The sequence below is a fragment of the Bicyclus anynana genome, chromosome 16 (assembly GCF_947172395.1).
Source record: "Bicyclus anynana chromosome 16, ilBicAnyn1.1, whole genome shotgun sequence".
NCBI classification, from domain to species: domain Eukaryota; kingdom Metazoa; phylum Arthropoda; class Insecta; order Lepidoptera; family Nymphalidae; genus Bicyclus; species Bicyclus anynana.
The window spans coordinates 6483637-6502178 of record NC_069098.1 but is presented as its reverse complement, the minus strand read 5'-3'; the positions used below and the strand labels follow the sequence as shown (position 1 = coordinate 6502178).

The following is an 18542-nucleotide window of genomic DNA, read 5'->3' as shown; positions in this document are numbered from 1 at the left end:
GGGCTCAAAACGACTGAAACTCAAATCCGTAAAGCCAGTTTAAAAAAAAATACACTGCGACGTAACTGTCAATGTCAAATTCAAAGTGACAGTTCGTCAAACAAAATTCAAATTTTTAAATTGGTGAGTTTATTTCTGGGTTTTCTTTTAAATTCATTTATATTAATATTATTTTTGAGGTGGAATAATTATTTGAAACTCTTATATTATTGTTTATAAAGTGTATTTTGCAAATAACTATTGTGGCATGCGGAACTATGTATGCGGTAAAAAGAAAAGTTCTGTATTGCGGTGTGGTCATAGTGATATTGATCATACTACTGCATCCAGATAGAAATGGAACACGAAATTACTATTATATCTCGAAAGAAAATATATTAAATTGTTTACGTCCAGAAATAGCCAATAATTTATCGAGTACAGCATTAGCTGACTGTGACTATTATGATATTATACACGATGACACCACATTACCTCTTAGCATTGCTGAAGGCGATTTAGTTGAGAACCACAGGATAAAGGAGGGTGGGGAATATGCCCCTGTCGAGTGCAGGCCCAAATTTAGTACAGCTATCATTGTTCCATATAGGTGAGGTCAATTATTTACACTAATAATTTAAAGAGTAAAGAATAAACTCTAAAACTATATATAAAGCTACATTATCAGGGTTTAATATAGTCTATATTTTATTGCCATATTCCCATGGAAACTGAAACTACATGGATTTTACATCTAAAGGTCTGCTACTTTGTTAATATAACAATAATGAAATAAAGGAGATTTAAACCCACGCCTTACTATAAGTAAGGGCATAAGTCAGTTATATCTCCATATCATCTCCAAAGAGTAAAAAAATCTTTAGTAGGTTTAGGTGTACACTATAACAAGATCCCCAAGACTGTGATGGACCTGCCAAAGCATAAGTTTAAGCAATGCTTTAAAAAACATTTACTTAGTCGAGAGGTTACTACACCAATGATGAGTTCCTGATAATGGTGCTTGGAGGCCATTGGATCAGTTTCTACCTCCACACAGGAAGTAAAAATAAAAGAAATTTTAATTATGTTAACAATTGTAAATAATTGTAATATTATATGGTTTTTTTTTTCAAAAAAGCAACTATTGAGTTTCTTGCAGGCTCAGCAGACCTTGCCGTCCGAACCAGTGGAAGTCAGAGTCTTTACAAACAGTTAAACATGATGTTTCAAAAGTGCTTGTAAACTAAGCCTACTTGAAATAATAGAATTTAGAATTTTTGGAATTTAGTTAATTTATTGAAATATTTGTTGTATAGGGACAGAGCTGAGCAATTGCGAGGATTCCTAGTATACATGCATTTGTTCCTGCGGCAACAACACATCCACTATAGGATATATGTTGTCGAACAAGTTGATTCACGTCCATTCAATAGGGCCAAGTTGATCAACATTGGTGCTCGTGCTGCTATGCAGGCAGGGTACCCATGCTTAGTACTTCATGATGTTGATCTGTTGCCGTTAAAGCTAGCAAATATATATGCATGTACAGAACTGCCACGGCATATGTCGTGTAGCATCAACAAATTTAGGTATGTAAAGAAAGAAAGCAAATATGTCTATTTATTTTAGTATCACAATTGGGTCATTCCACGTCAAATCGACCAATAGTTGGACTCGACCCCTTTCGATTTGGATAAATTTTGGTCAGAAGTTTTCTTTTATCCTATAACGAAGTTCTGCCGAAGAAAAAAAATTAAAATTTTTTTTTCAAAAGTTATGCAAAATCCAAAATTTCACTATTTTCCATATTTTTTAAATTTATGTTTTAAAAATCTCGAAAACTATTGCAATTAAAAAAATCGCTTATGGTAAACTTCAAAGGGGATACTTGGGGCTATTAAAAAAAAAAAATTCCTAAAAAAAATTTTGAAAAATCTCCAATTTGTGAAATTTTGAATTTTTGAAAATTGTCAAAATTGACCATCGACAATAAATTTTTGGCTCAAATTTTTTTGTGTACTACCTTGTACCAATCTTAAAAGGTCCTGAAATTTTTGGAACTGTGTTTTTTGTTTTTTCAAAAATATGAATTTTTGAAATTTGTTAAAAAAAAAATTTTTCTTAAATTTTTTTTTTTTTTTTAATCAGTCGAATCGCGTAATTTTGATATTTTGAACAGTTGAAATTTCATTTAGTGGCATAATGATGAGAAAAAAAACATTAATGATATTTGTTTATTATTGGTTATTAATTTATTTAATAGGGCTTTTTACGTATAAGTTTACTTGACATTCTGTTACGAAAATTTTTTTTCTTCAATTCTTCAGTTACTGTTGTTGCTCCTTTTCTTTTTCTTAACCTGAAAAATGTTAATATGACTTAAATCTTTAAATCCAAACTTAAAATAGATAAAGTACTAACACAGAAATTTCAGATTTTTACCTGCTTTTAATATCTGGTTCTTCAACGAACTCGTAGATATCTGTATTTTTTAACCGGAAATCCTTTCCTTCCTCAGATGAGGATGAGGTTTTTACTCTCATCACATCACTTGAAATGGGAATAGCGGCATGACAATTTCGGATTCCTTGTACTGGCAGAGCATTTTTAAATCTCTGGTTAAGTTTTTTTTGAGTACGCTGAATCTGCTCATTTGAAACAAAGTTACAATTGATTCCGTGAACATTTTCTTTTGCCCATTGGAATAGCTCATCAGGTGTTTGAATTTGGTCGTCAGCTTTAGATTGGAGGTTGGCTCTGTCAACCTTCCGTTTTAATGTTCCGTCTAGACCATCACTTGGACCTTTTCCATGTGAAGTTGCAAAATAATGCCATTCCGCTGGTATTTGAAAATCTTCCTCATGATGCAGCAAGTTCAGCAAATTGTACCGATTTTTATATTGAGATGCTGCACCATCCGAAAAATAAATTATTTTAGAAATGTCTGGGATTTAATTTTTCAGAAACGATGTCAGTACTTCCTGGAAACTATAAACTGCTGTTGTATTATGCGTCAAGTTGTCTGAAATGATTATCAAATTTAGAGGTACTATATTGTCGTCATTTTCATCAATGGATCTATAATAGCAAGCAAATGGATGGATTGTCGCTTGACTATTATTCCAATAAGCTCCTTGGACACTGTTTTGAAGTAAAAATGAGTAATTTTCCGAGAAGTCAGCAACAACAAGTACTTGTCCAACTTCGAGATTCTTTTTCGTAGTTTGAAAAAATTCAGCCTGTTGACGAGCAATAAAATCATGCTGAAGGAATTTTGGAATAGATTCTACCAAATTATCAACGAAATCATCAGTTGATTTCACAATCGTTTCCAAAGAACATCGATCTACTTGAGTCCATTGTTTATACGTTATTTCATCTACAAAGTTATCATTGAAAATATTTTCGATCGTTCTTCTTAATTTTGTCGAGCCAGGACAGTTACTACAGGTTCCCAAATAGCAGTCACTCGTAGGCCGAGGACAAATAACCATTTTCAAGCAATCTCGATATGAAGAAAACGGTTGAATTTCATCGCTACATTTTAATTTGTCAAGTTTTGCACCATGAAATGACAGTTTAAAATTTTCGTGAATGAGACAGACACAAACTACGTGAGTGCCAGATGAACCTGCTAGAACACATTCAGGGGGTCTCAGACTAGCGAATTTTGAAGAACTGACTTTTTCAAATGGGTATTTCTGCTTGAACAATTGATAAATTTCATTTAAATTACCCAAAATCAGCCGTTTTTGTTTTGGAACCCGTTGACCATTCTCATGAACAGATTTAAATTCTTTTTTACCTGGTAACTCTCTACTTACATCTTGATTTCGATAAAATTGTTGAATTTTCTCTTCAGTAGTTTTTAATAATGAATGACCTTTGTTTCTTTGTGGAGTGAATAGAATGCCGTCCTCACTGACTTTTTGTTTTACTTTTTTCACCATGTATGTAGATGCTTCAAAAACATCAACAATTTTTTCTGTTGACCAACTTAAAGGCAAAACAGATAAAATCTGTAATTTTTCACTCACTTTGCTGCAGTTATTAAATTTTTCTTTTAGCTGATTTATTATTTCTTTTCCGGTTAATTCAGGAGTATCGTCAATGTTCAATTGTTTATTTTTAATTGTGTCAGAATCATTTTCCATAAGATGTTCAAAGCATGATTGTAGTTTCGATGTCATCTCATGATATTTCCGTTGAGTGTATGTTTTTGATCGATCTAAATCTTTTTTTTTTACAGGAGATAAATTAAAAATTTTGGCAATAGAATTAAGGCGATCTAGATGTATTTCAGTAGGTGTAAAAGTTTCACCGGTTGCGCTGCACATTTCAGATGTTGAAGTTGTCACATTTGACAACTGCAAGTTCTCAGATAAATTAGAGGACATTTTTTCGTCCACCAGGCTTTGAATTAATATTGGAGTTCCTACTTGGTCAGGTGTTTCGGATGGTTTTGATGATTTGGAAACGGAATCTTCAGAGACACTCTCAACTAGTTGACTTTCTTCGACATTCACAGTTTTTTCAAATATTTCAACTTCATTCTGATGTTCTGGTAATTCACTATAGACTCTTTTAGTACACGAAATGCATAGTTTACTTCCCGGTATAATGGAAGGTAATCTAATCTTACACTGTTCGAACAATTTTAAACTGACTGGTCTCAAAGATTTACGAACTATACTGTCATGAAGTTTAAAGGGATCAGCACAAGATTTTTGATTTGAAGTATATTTGATACGATACTGTTTGTCATGTTGATAGCAAATAAAACTAACGTCTGTACCACTTCTAGAATTCAGAGTAATCTGATCTTCGTCAGAAAAATCTTTGCAATTAATAAATTTTTCTTCAGAGCATATTTCATTCTTAAATAATCCAATCGAACACTTTTTATTTTCCATCACTAATCTCTTATTTTTTCTGCACTCAAAATTTTAACTAGATAATGTCCTCAAATTAAACACTTGATAAGATAATTGTTATAAGTTTAGAATTTGAAGAAAGAGTTATTTCTAGACACTTACTTAGAATGATGACTGTCTTCGAAATAAAAATCAGAAAGGTTAACTTTATCTTACACGTAAAGATTCAAACGTCACGCCACAGATGTCACCACTTCTTCTACTTTAACATCAAATGATAATACAGGTGTCAGTATAATTTTTTTTACGAGTTTTATTTTGAAAATGATCCCAAAAAATGTCATTAATGTTTTTTTTCTCATCATTATGCCACTAAATGAAATTTCAACTGTTCAAAACATCAAAATTACGCGTTTCGCCAAACTGATTAAAAAAAAAATTTAAGAAAAATTTTTTTTTAACAAATTTCAAAAATTCATATTTTTGAAAAAACAAAAAACACAGTTCCAAAAATTTCAGGATCTTTTAAGATTGGTACAAGGTAGTACACAAAAAAATTTGAGCCAAAAATTTATTGTCGACGGTCAATTTTGACAATTTTCAAAAATTCAAAATTTCACAAATTGGAGATTTTTCAAAATTTTTTTTTGGAAATTTTTTTTTTTAATAGCCCCAAGTATCCCCTTTGAAGCCTTTACCATAAGCGATTTTTTTAATTGCAATACTTTTCGAGATTTTTAAAACATAAAGGAGATCATTTATTTTGGGCCCTTTTTAAAAGTGCCGGCCAACGAAAAAAAATGGCACGAATCGTTAGAACTAGCCAATTGGAGTAATAGCTAATATGGCATGAAAGTTGTAGGAGGGCTCTGACTCAAGTTATACAGGTTCGACGATTCGTTATTTCCATACATTTTGACGATTTTCAAAAGTGCCCGCCTAGAAAAAAAACTGGTACGTATCATTAGAACTACCCATTTGGAACAATAGTTGGTATGGCACAAATGTTGTAGGAGTGCTCTGAACCAAGTTATACAGGTTCGATGACTCGTCACTTCTATACATTTTACTGAGTTTTGTAAGTACCCACCAACAAAATAAATGATACGTATCGTTAGAACTAGCCATTTGCAGCATTAGTTACCATGGCATAAACATTGTAATGTAGCTCTGTGTCAAGTTATACAGTTCCGATGGTTCGTCAAATCCATATATCTTATTGAATATTTAAAGTGCCGTTTTACAAAAATATTGTACTTATCGTTAGTACTGTCCATTTGGAGCAATATTTGGTATTGCACAAATGATGCAGGATTGTTCTGAACCAAGTTATACAGGTTCGATGTCTCGTCACTTCTATGTATTTTATTGAATTTTGATAACCAGCAATTTCCAGATATAATAATAATAATAAACGTTGTAGTATACCTTCGAATCAAGATATACTGTTTCGATGATTAATCAAATCCATATATTTTATGGCTTTTTTAAAATACCGTTCACCAAAAACATACATATCGTTAAAACTAGACATTAGGAGCAATATATAGTAGGACGTTGCACACAGTTCAGAACAATCCGATTTCTGAACAAAGTTATATAAGTTTCATGAATCGTAATTTTCATACATTGATTTCCGAGAAGTTGTCGTCCGAAGAGTTGGAAAACATAAAACAATAATAAAATATAGAATTAAAAAATGAGTATCAACTCATTTTTTGTGTTACATGCAATTCCACATTATTGTGCAAATGCATTTAAAAATTGTTATGTTATTGTGTATTTTGGGTAGAGTGAAATAAAAATTTTTTTTTAAGTTCTTTCAAGTATTGGTAATTTTGGTTTACATGTTAGTAAGTAGGATAACATAACAAATAATGATGACACAGCAACACTATGATGACATTTATTTCATATTATTAGTTCGAGCCGTGTATTCATCATTATTATTTTGTTTTTCCTATACAGATATCAACAAAAACAAAGTGACGAATAACTCGTCACTTTGTTCGTTGTTGACGTCGAACACAGATAACTTGGATCAGAGTAATCTTACAATGTTTCTGTCAATCCTACCTATTAGTTATATTTCTCAAATCGGTAAAATGTATAGAAATTCCTCCTAAGTATCTTGAATTGAGACCGCTTAAAAATGTATGTCAAGATAGTTTTAATAAAGATCTGAGTATGATACCTTGGGATATTATTTCCTCTTTAGACTGTGTTAACCGAATGGTTTCATCATTTAACTGTTATGTGTTGAAACTATTCGATAAGCACGCTCCTCAAAAATCATTAGTGATAAAAGATCGTTACAGTCCGTGGATAACGCACAACGTAAAGCTAATGATGAGTTTGAGGGACGAAGCACATGTAAAATGGCGCAGCAATAAGTCGGAGATAAATAAAATTTACTATAAAGAATATAAGCATTTAGTAATCGAATCTATTCACAATGAAAAACGGGCTTATTTTTCACATAATGTTAATAGTAAAATTAAATTTCCAAAAGTTATGTGGAAAAATTTAAAGACTACTGTACTACCCAACAAAAACATTTCATTACCAGCACATTTCACCGATCCGGACTCGATAAATGTACAGTTTCTTAATGTTCCCGGTTTTAACTTTACATCTTTTTCCATGCTTACATATTACGAATTTAATCGTCTTTATACTGATACTTTCTCTCTTTCCACTATATCTGACCTAAGTTTATTAAAAATTCTTAAAAACCTTCATTCGAATGCCGAAGGAACTGACCAAATTACGCTTGACATGTTATTTATGATGTTACCACAATGCGTTGACACTATCACGTCCATTGTTAATACGTCAATCACTACCTTTGTTTTCCCTAGTGACTGGAAAATTGCTTTAATACGTCCCCTACCTAAAATACCGGACCCTCAAACGCCGACGGACCTACGACCAATTAGCATTTTATCTTGCTTCTCAAAAGTCTTAGAAAAAGCTGTGCACCAACAAGTTTTAAGATATTTGGAGAAGCAGCAGATCTTGCCAGATTTCCAATCAGGTTTTAGGGCTGGTCGTGGGACTGTGACGGCTCTCCTTGACGTGACAGACAACATACTTAAATCACAGGATTTAGGTATGTGCACTGTTATGGTGCTCCTAGATTTCTCCAGAGCATTTGATAGTATAAATATCGCACTTCTGTTATCTAAGTTATCCTACTATGGGTTTGATGTTAATGCTGTCAAGTGGTTTGACAGCTACCTGAGTAATCGTACTCAGTTTGTAGAAATAGGATACGAAGATGGTAGCAAGCGTCGATCAGCGTCAACTTCTGTCACCAGAGGTGTCCCACAGGGTTCAGTTTTAGGTCCACTACTTTTTATAATCTATAGTGCGGATATTATATATCAAATTAAAAACTGCAGGTACCATATATATGCGGATGACTTGCAAATATATTATTCATGTAAGCCGGAGGACATTGACCAAGCTGTGAATTGTATTAACGAAGACCTTGATAGAATTGCAAGTTGGTCTGACCGCAACTCACTTGTCCTTAATCCATCAAAGTCCAAGTTTATGTTATTCGGTACAACTAAACTCTTACACAAAGTCAACATGGCACATGTTAACATATATATTAAAGGCAATACGTTGGATCGAGTTTTCAAGGCGCGTAATCTAGGCCTGTTGATGGACTCAGATCTAAGGTTTGAAGACCATGTAGCAGAGGTAGTTCGTAATTGTTTCTACCGACTAAAAATCATTTATAAAATACGTAACTACCTCTCCCAAGAGCTGCGAATCCGTTTAGTAGAAGCCTTAGTTCTTTCTAAGCTTAATTATGGAGATATTGTGTATGGCCCACGACTTCTATGTAGGACTAAACGTCTAATACAGCGAGTGCAAAATGCTTGCACTCGGTTTTGTTTTGATGTTCCCCCAAAAGCACACGTAACTCCATTTTTGAATAATTTTGGGTTACTAAAAATGAGATCCAGACGAAAGTATCATTTGGCAGGTCTACTTTTCGGTGTTTTCAATCAAGGTAAACCGATATACCTTCTTAATAAATTCACTTGGGCGGGTGATGGTGGTGGAACGGAGCGTCGAAGCTGCCGAAATCAATTGCGGATACCACCTCACCGTACTGCCGCCTTTAGAGGTTCATTTACCTACTCCGCCACTAAATGTTGGAATAACATTCCTCCTCCATTGAAAAACCTAAAATCTAAATTCGCATTTAAAAAACTTTTAAAGAAATTTTTACTTGAAAAGCAGATTGAATTCCAACACCATGTGGCGGAGTTTTCTTTCATATAGGTAAAAATATATAATAAATATTTGTAAATACTATAATATATGATATAACTATGTAATTTTGTTTTTAGTTTTTTAATTCACACGTTGTTACTTTTAGAATGCTGTTTTATTGTTTTTCCCTTTTTATTTTTAGTTAGTTATAATGTATTATTTTAAGTTTTACTTGTATTGTTTATTTTGGTTAATAAGGTTGTTGTGTGCTGTGTTTGTGGCGGCATCTGGTTAACGGTTCCAACTGAAAACCAGCGCTGCATGCTCTTTTTATTTAAAGAGTATGTAGCATATGCTGAGTTGGGGCCCTTTATTGGGTTATGCCACACATCGGAGAATATTGTCCTGTCATATTATTTAATATGACAATATTATTTGTTAGCATTATATGATATTATGAGCATATTGTGTTGTGTGGCATAATGCTGTAATAAAGATTTTTTTCTTTCTTTTCTTTCAAAAATTACGAATCATCGAACTTGTATAACATTGCTCAGAGCAGGCCTACAGTATTTGTACAATACTAACTATTACTCCCAGTTCCAATTACAGTCAGTTCTAATGATCTGTACAATTTTTTATGGCTGGCACTCAATATTTAATGAAATTCATGGATATGACAAATAGTCACACTTGTATAACTTGTCTCACAGTATTTCCACAAAGTGTCTGCTACACTAAAAAACTAAATATTGTTCTAAATGTCCAGTTAAAATGATACCTATAAGAATTTTATTGGCAGGCAACTTATAAATCAATAAACTGATGTAACGGGCCATGAAAACTGTATAACTTGGTTCAGAGCAATTCTACAATATTCGTGTTCTAATAACTATTGCCACAAATGACCAGTTATAACGATACGTTTCATTAATATTGTTGGTGGGCACAAAACTCAATGAAATGCATAGAAGTGACGAGGCATCGTACCTTTATAACTTGGTTCAGACCAAAACTACACCATGTGTGTCATACTAAATATTGCTCCAAATGGGCAGTTCTAACGATAAGTACCATATTTTTGTAAAACGGCACTTTAAAAAATCAATAAAATGAATGTATTTAAAGAATCATCGAAATTGTATAACTTGACACAGAGCTACATTACAATGTTTATGCGTTAGTAATTATTGCTGCAAATAGCTAGTTATAACGATACGTATCATTTATTTTGTTGGTTGGCACTTACAAAACTCAGTAAAATGTATAGAAGTGACGAGTAATCGAACCTGTATAACTTGGTTCAGAGCACTCCTACATCATTTGTGCCGTACTAACTATTGCTCCAAATAGGCAGTTCTAACGATACGTACCAGATTTTTTTCTTGGCGGGCACTTTTGAAAATCGACAAAATGTATGGAAATAACGAATCTTCGAACCTGTATAACTTGGTTCAGAGCCCTCCTACAACTTTCATGCCATATTAGCTATTACTCCCAATGGCTAGTTCTAACGATTCTAGCCATTTTTTTTTGTTGGCCGGCACTTTCAAAAAGAGCCCAAAAATGTATGGAGCGTGAATGATCTCCTTTAAAAAATATGGAAAATAGTGAAATTTTGGATTTTGCATAACTTTTGAAAAAAATTTTTAAAATTTTTTTTCTTCGGCAGAACTTCGTTATAGGATAAAAGAAAACTTCTGACCAAAATTTATCCAAATCGAAAGGGGTCGAGTCCAACTATTGGTCGATTTGACGTGGAATGACCCAATTAGTATATCGTATTTTACATATTGTAAAGTATGAATGTCTGTGAGGCTAAACTTAATGGGTTTACAGTTTTTCAGATAGCATGACAGTTTGTTTCACTTCACCTTTTGCCGTGATTCACAATAATAGTACATATTATGAACGTCATAAGACAACTGCCACCATACCCATGCTATCTGAAAAACAGTTTAAATGAATAACTATTTGATTGAAAATTAAGTTTATAATTACATAGTAAGCCTGTATACCAAAAATCAAATCGGTCAAAAAGAAGACTTGAAATCAGTTATTAATTAACTAGTTACTTACACCTTATCAGAGACACAAACAGCATAACTGACATACGAGATAATATGAAATTATTGTCAAAAACTTTGTAAGGAATTTTAAGGAAATTTTAAAGAAAATTGTAAGGAATTTATGGTTTACTAAAATTCCAGATTTGTACTACCATATCTCAACAAATTTGACGGTGTTGTATCCATATCGTCGAAGCAGTATAAAACCGTGAATGGAATGAGCAATCAGTACTTTGGTTGGAGTGGTGAAGATGACGACTTTTATAAACGCCTTGAAGCACATAGTATAGAACTCTCTCGTTTTGAACCCTCCACTAGTCAATATCACATGGTAGCATATGAAGGGCAACTTAAACGGTAAGTATAACTATCATCAGATAGACCTAGGGTTGCCAACAGTTTTTCAAAAATATATAATATTTTTAAGATTTAGCTATAAAAACTGCAGTACACTTTTCTGGAATTTTATGGAATATACAAAAAAAAGATGTTTATTTTTATAAAAATTAAAATTGGCACTTCTTGATTTTTCAAGAATTTTTTGTTTAAAATAAGAGTGACAAATATTTTCAAAGCTCACTTTTTTTATTTGATTTTAGTCAAGGGCTAACTTTAACTTGTAAAGAATTAAAAAAAAACACTTTAATAGCAGTTATTTTATTTTTTAGGCCAGAAAAAAGTGAATCGTTAGCCAATGCAAAGGAAAGGATGACAAGTGATGGCCTTAACTCTTTGAAGTATACAGAAGTAGCGACTGTTCTCCATCCACTTTTTACTCATATCATGGTAGATTTGTAGTGTATTACATTGTTGAACGTACCTAATGGAAGGTATGTTATTTTACCAATATATCATATCACAGGTCCATTTTAATATTCATAAGTAAATGAAATTTTTAAAATACAATTCTGTAATATGGGAACTGAATTAAAATATTGCATTATATACATTGACTTCAGTACAGTTGTACCAATAAATTGCTTATAAATAGTTAGGGCCAGTATACCAGTGAAGATGTTTTCTATTATGTATTATGGTCCAATAAGAGAAATAGACAAAATATCCACCAATAGCAGTGGAGTACTAGTCCCATCTCTTTCATCAATCTACTAGCACCTAGTCATCCGACTCGCGTATTTGTGTAGATAATAAATAACGTTTTCCTTATGGTTTTTTTTAACATGGTCATGATATTAAGTATACCATTATAAAATCCTCATATTGCGCCCCATAACTTGATACCCATATTGCAGTATTAAAAAAGAATCTCTTCTCAGTCTACAGCATCTCACAGTAGATATATTGGTTTTTTTAACGTCACCTATCTAAGAAGACTTGGGTTCAAAATGAATTTTACGACCTATGTTTGGAAGATAAGAAGTAAGATGGAAACTAACATAATTAAGTTTTATTTTGGAAACTTTGGAACACTTCCATTCTCTTGCGTTACGCTCAAATCTTTAGATTTTCGAAATATAAACCATTTAGCTATTAACTAACCCACCTTATCCTTATCTGATGTGAGTATTTCAGAAGATAGTTTAATAGTCTAGCGAGTTCGTTGATGACACTCCCATGATATGCGGGCGATGGGGGGAAAGACTGCGCGGTTGTGAAATCGTGCTTGCGGGGATGTCAGGTGGTCAGTCGTGGGTTTTTCATTCATCACTACACGCCCGCGCGGACCATCGCGGCGTGTTGCGAACGAAGTTGCCAAGCTATAGGCACCAATATTAAGGGATCGTAGGGCTCGGGTAGAGATACTCAACAACATGCAAAGTTCCAACTCCTTAAATTCATTTACTGTGCTCGAGTAAATCCTGCCTGCTGCGATTATTAGATTAATTTTAGAGAATTGTTTTATTGACTAAATATGTATTTAATTATTATGTAAGTTTTAACAAACTTAATGGCTGTTCAAGAAGGCTTTATCTTACAAAACTATTTATTAATTAGTTACATAAGATTAAATGAAAATAACTAAGTTTTTTTTTAGATAAAAGGCATTTAGACTAGGCTTATATCACAATTTCATTGTAAAATATAATTTATTAATATACATACTTAATAAAAATACTCAAGTAAATTGGCTGATCTTAAATTTGTTGTTTCCTACAGTGTGATCTCCTTTGGCAATAAATGTTAATGTACTACTTAACTAAAATTATAGATATAAAATATCCAGTTATACAACAATTGATGTTGACTACTATAGCCTTTCTTGATGAGTACTGTTTAAACAACCAACAAAGAAATTCGAAATGAAGGTAGAAAACACATGTCATTTCATAACTTATTTATTTTAAATTATGTATGGTTTTTTTTTTCATAAAATGTTATATAAAATACATTAAAGGAGATCATTCATTTTGGGCCCTTTTTGAAAGTGCCGGCCAACGAAAAAAAATAGCACGAATCGTTAGAACTAGTCATTTGGAGTAATAGTTAATATGGCATGAAAGTTGTAGGAGGGCTCTGAACCAAGTTATACAGGTTCGACGATTCGTTATTTCCATACATTTTGTCAATTTTCAAAAGTGCCCGAAAAGAAAAAAAACTGGTACGTATCGTTAGAACTGTCCATTTGGAGCAATAGTTACTATGGTTCAAATGTTGTAGGACTGCACTGAACCAAGTTATACAGGTTCGATGATTCGTCACTTCTATACATTTTACTGAGTTTTGTAAGTGCCTGCAAACAAAATAAATCATACGTATCGTTATAACTAGCCATTTGCAGCAATCTTTACTATGGCATAAACATTGTAGTATAGCTTTGTGTCGAGTTATACAGTTTCGATGATTCGTCCAATCCATTTATTTTATTGATTTTTTAAAGTACTTTTTAACAAAAATATGCTACTTATGGTTAAAACTGCCCATTTGGAGTAATAGTTAGTATGGCACAAATGTTGCAAGATTGTTCTGAACCAAGTTATACAGGTTCGATGTCTCGTCATTTCAATGTATTTGATGGAGTTTTGTAAGTTACAAAGTAAATGCTATTTATCGTTATAACTAGCCATTTTCAGTAATAGTTACTATGGCATAAACGTTGTAGTATAGATCCGAATCAAGTTATACTGTTTAGATGATTCTTCACATCCAAATATTTTACTGATTTTTTAAAGTACCGTTCACCTAAAATATCAACCTAACGTTAAAACTAGTCATTAGGAGCAATAGTTAGTAACACGTTGCACACGCTTCAAAAAAAAATTCTAGTACTGAAACAAGTTATATAACTTTCATCCATTGATTTCCAAAAAAGTTGGAAAACATAAAAGCAATAATATAAAATATAGAAATAATGATTCTAAGCATTTGCACAAATTCAACATTATGGTGCAAATGTAACTAAAAATTGTTTTATTGTGCAGTGAGTAATGGTAATTTCGGTTTACAAGCTTGAATAACATATAAACACACAAATACACGCACAACGGCGAATCACATGGCCAAGTGCAGAAACGGTCCAGAAGGAAGAACATAACAAATAATGATGACACAACTCTTACACCATGATGACATTTATTTCATATTATTATTTAAGTATTCATCATTATTACCTATTTATTGTTCCCCATTACATTCAGATATCAACAAAAACATAAGTGACGAATCATCGAACGCAAATAACTTGGATCAGAGCAATCATACAATGTTTCTGTCATACCTACCAACTAACTATATTGCTTAAATCGATAAAATGCATAGAAATTAAGAATCATTGAACTTGTATAACATGGCTCAGACCAGGCCTACAACGGTTGTTATACTATACTAACTATTACTCCCCGTTCCTATTACAGCCAGTTCTAATGATACGTACCATTTTAATGGTTGGCACTTAAAAATCAAGAAAATGTATGGATATTACAAATAGTCACACCTGTATAACTTAGAGCAGAGCATTTATACAACGTGTCTGCCATACTAACTAACAAAGTATGTCTAAATGATCAGTTAAAATGATACCTGTAAGAATTTTATTGGCAGGCACATTTTAAAATTAATAAAATGTATGGAGATGACATGCCATTTAACCTGTATAAGTTGGTTTAGAGCAACCCTACAACATTCGTGTTATACTAACTATTGCCACAAATGACCAGTTAAAACGATACGTATCATTAATATTGTCGGTGGGCACTTACAAAACTCAATAAAATTCATATAAGTGACGAGATATCGAACCTTTACCTTTAACTTGGTTCAGACCTAACCTACAGCATTTGTGACATACTAAGTATTACTCCAAATGGGCAGTTCTGACGATAAGTGCAGTGATAAGTGCATATTTTTGTAAAACGGCACTTTGAAAATCAATAAAACATATGGATTTGACGAATCATCGAAACTGCATAACTGGACACAGAGCTATACTAAAATGTTAATGCCATAGTAACTATTGCTGCAAATGCTAGATACAACGATACGTATTATTTATATTGTAGGTGGTCACTTACAAAACTCAAAAAATATGTATAGAAGTGACGAGTCATTGAACCTGTATAACTTAATTCAGAGCAATCTTACAACATTTGTGCCGTACTAACTATTGTTCTAAATGGGCAGTTCTAACGATACGTATCAGTTTTTTTTTTCTTAGCGGGCACTTTTGAAAATTGACAAAATGTATGGAAATAACGAATCGTCGAACCTGTATAACTTGGTTCAGAGCCACCTGACAACTTTTATGCCATACTAACTATTGCTCCAAATAGCTAATTCTAACGAGTCGTGTCATTTTTTTTTGTTGGCCGGCACTTTCAAAAAGAGCCCAAAAATGTATGGAGCGTGAATGATCTCCTTTATCTAGTTGTTCTAAGCTTATTAATCAAACTTATATTCATAAATTCTGGAACAAGTAAATTATATTTATTATTAGGTGACTAAATTTATTTGTTGGTAAACAGTACTGATCAATAAAAGCTGTAGTATATTGAATATACATTATTGTTTTTTATGAGACATTGAGCTAAATAAGTTCAATATTAACTAATGTGGCACAGCTGATAATATGGCCTAAAATCCCTGTAGCTCCGAAAGTAATGATCACAGATACGATATTATTTGTACAAAATTACTATATATATAATATATAATTTATATAAAAAATCTTATCATCAATAAGGTTGATTTTTGCTGTCTGCTGCAATTAGATAGCTTAATAATACCTAGGTATACCAAAGGCCGTGGAATTAAATAGTCATTAGTATAGAATATTTAGGACAAAACAGTTAATTACGATTAGTATAGGTAGGCACATAATATAGATACATTTTGTCAATAAAAGACAACATATCCTAACTTATTTGGAATCATAAAAAAATAGTAAATAAATTCTATAATTATTAATATTCATTTGGACTGTATTTAATTTTGTGGTAAGTAACCATCATCATATTTATGTAACTACTACAGCTCTACTCAATATGTACCTACTGTTTACAAACAGACAAATTAAAAAATATTTTATTTTAAGACTTTTCATTTTTAATGTTCATACTCATGCTAATTTACAGCTTTCTAGTAGTAGTTTGCGCTAAACCGTGGACAGACGGACATGGCGAAACTTTACGGGTTTTTGTGGACTAAGGAACCCTAAAAATGAGGGTTTGAATCGCTAGTCATCTTCATCATCATCATCATCATATCAGCCGATGGACGTCCACTGCAGGACATAGGCCTTTTGTAGGGACTTCCAAACATCACGATACTGAGCCGCCTGCATCCAGCGAATCCTGCGACTCGCTTGATGTCGTCAGTCCACTTGATCTTAAATTAATGAAAATAATTTGTAATTTGTTTGTTGGTAAACAGTACACATAGATGTAGAAATATCTTCATAACTAGATATAGAAATATCTAAGTACATAAATATGATGAAGGTGTTCATTTGAACATTACCTACAAACCTAATAAATATAAGTACATATGTATGTATATATGAGAGACCGGAGTTTGTTCCTTTTCTTTGAGACACCTTACCTTCATCTAAACTCCATCCTTCGCCACTGATACCTTCGCCAATGCTTGCTTCTTGCTTCTCAAAGATAAGGTTCAAATGGACACCACATTCACATCATATTTGTGTAACTTCTTACTGCTATGAAACCAAATTCACAGTTTAACAATAGTGTTATTTATTATTTAATTAATATTTTAAGAGGTTTAGAAAATAAAGCTATTATTGCATAAGATAGATAATAAATAAGTAATATTGTTTTTACTTTAGGGCACGGATTCTTAACCTTATGCAAAGGGAAGGGAAGGGAACCTTTGAGAATATTTGTATTTCCTGATCTCCAAAATTATTTTTTAATTCTAAGTACTTGTTAGTACTAACATTTGACTTTGACGTCAACAAATAAAATCCTTATAACAGTAAGTACCTATGTGTACATAACATCAAAAAGTTGATAACAGTATATTTATTGATTATGAAACCAGACTAGTTTCGAAACCATACGGGGCCCCTAGTCATGAGCTGGTTCTTGCAACGCACGATCCAAACTTCTTCCAAAATATTCTAAAACAATATATTCGTAAAGATGCTTTTATGTAAGAATTTGCGAAGTCAAATGTTGAATTTTAATGTATCATAAGTTCTATAATCCATAAAATTTGGCACCTATTTAGATACTCTTCCCGTTTCTGTGGGAATAGCCTATGTTCATCAGTGATGATGTAGGATTCTAAAGATTTTTTCAAATCAGTTCAATAGTTTCAGAACTTATTCAATATCAATAAAAACAAACATCTTTCCTATTCATACTATTAGTATAGATTACAAATAGGTTTTACTCAGTTTCTGTACAACATTGGCGTTTATAATAATTTTTGCTCGACCATATGCAGGGAATTACGATCCTAATAGAATTAAAAAATATGTAAGATACTAAGTAATTAATAAACTATTAATAGTTAATCATCTTTTATTTCATTTAACTTACAAGAAAAATAACTAATAGTTGTTAAGTATTTGCAATTCGTTTTATTTTTCATGTTGAGTGAACTTGAAAACTTTGTTCCTGTAAAATCTGCCAATCCTAGAATGGGCTTGTTATGAGCATTTTGCCGTCCTCACCAAAAAACGTTAATAATTCGTAGATTAATCGTCCGTTAAGTTTTCGCCGTTTAGTAGCGCGCTGAAAAGCTAGTTACCACGAGTGCGTGCATTTTAAAAGACGCTCCTACTGTAGGGTTAACAGATGGTAACTTCTCATATGCCGTAATAAATGAACTTTTTGTGCATTGCATGTCTCACAAGAAAATGGCTTCTCACCAGTGTGGGTTTTAATGTGCCATTATAAATTACTTTTATGTGTACATTTATAGTTGCATATCACACAAGAGTAAGACTTGGGAGCAGTGTGGAGTC

The 18542-nt window shown here is 32.5% G+C and overlaps 1 protein-coding gene across 1 annotated transcript; it reads left to right on the top strand.

The window, feature by feature from the left end:
• The first annotated feature begins 85 nt into the window (after positions 1-85).
• LOC112052220 (beta-1,4-galactosyltransferase 1) lies at positions 86-17921 on the top strand. The gene is made up of 4 exons (XM_024091220.2): positions 86-589; positions 1296-1568; positions 11297-11512; positions 11824-17921. The coding sequence occupies exons 1-4, from the start codon at positions 258-260 to the stop codon at positions 11951-11953; spliced, it is 951 nt and encodes a 316-aa protein (XP_023946988.2). The 5' UTR covers positions 86-257; the 3' UTR covers positions 11954-17921.
• The last annotated feature ends 621 nt before the right edge of the window (positions 17922-18542 follow it).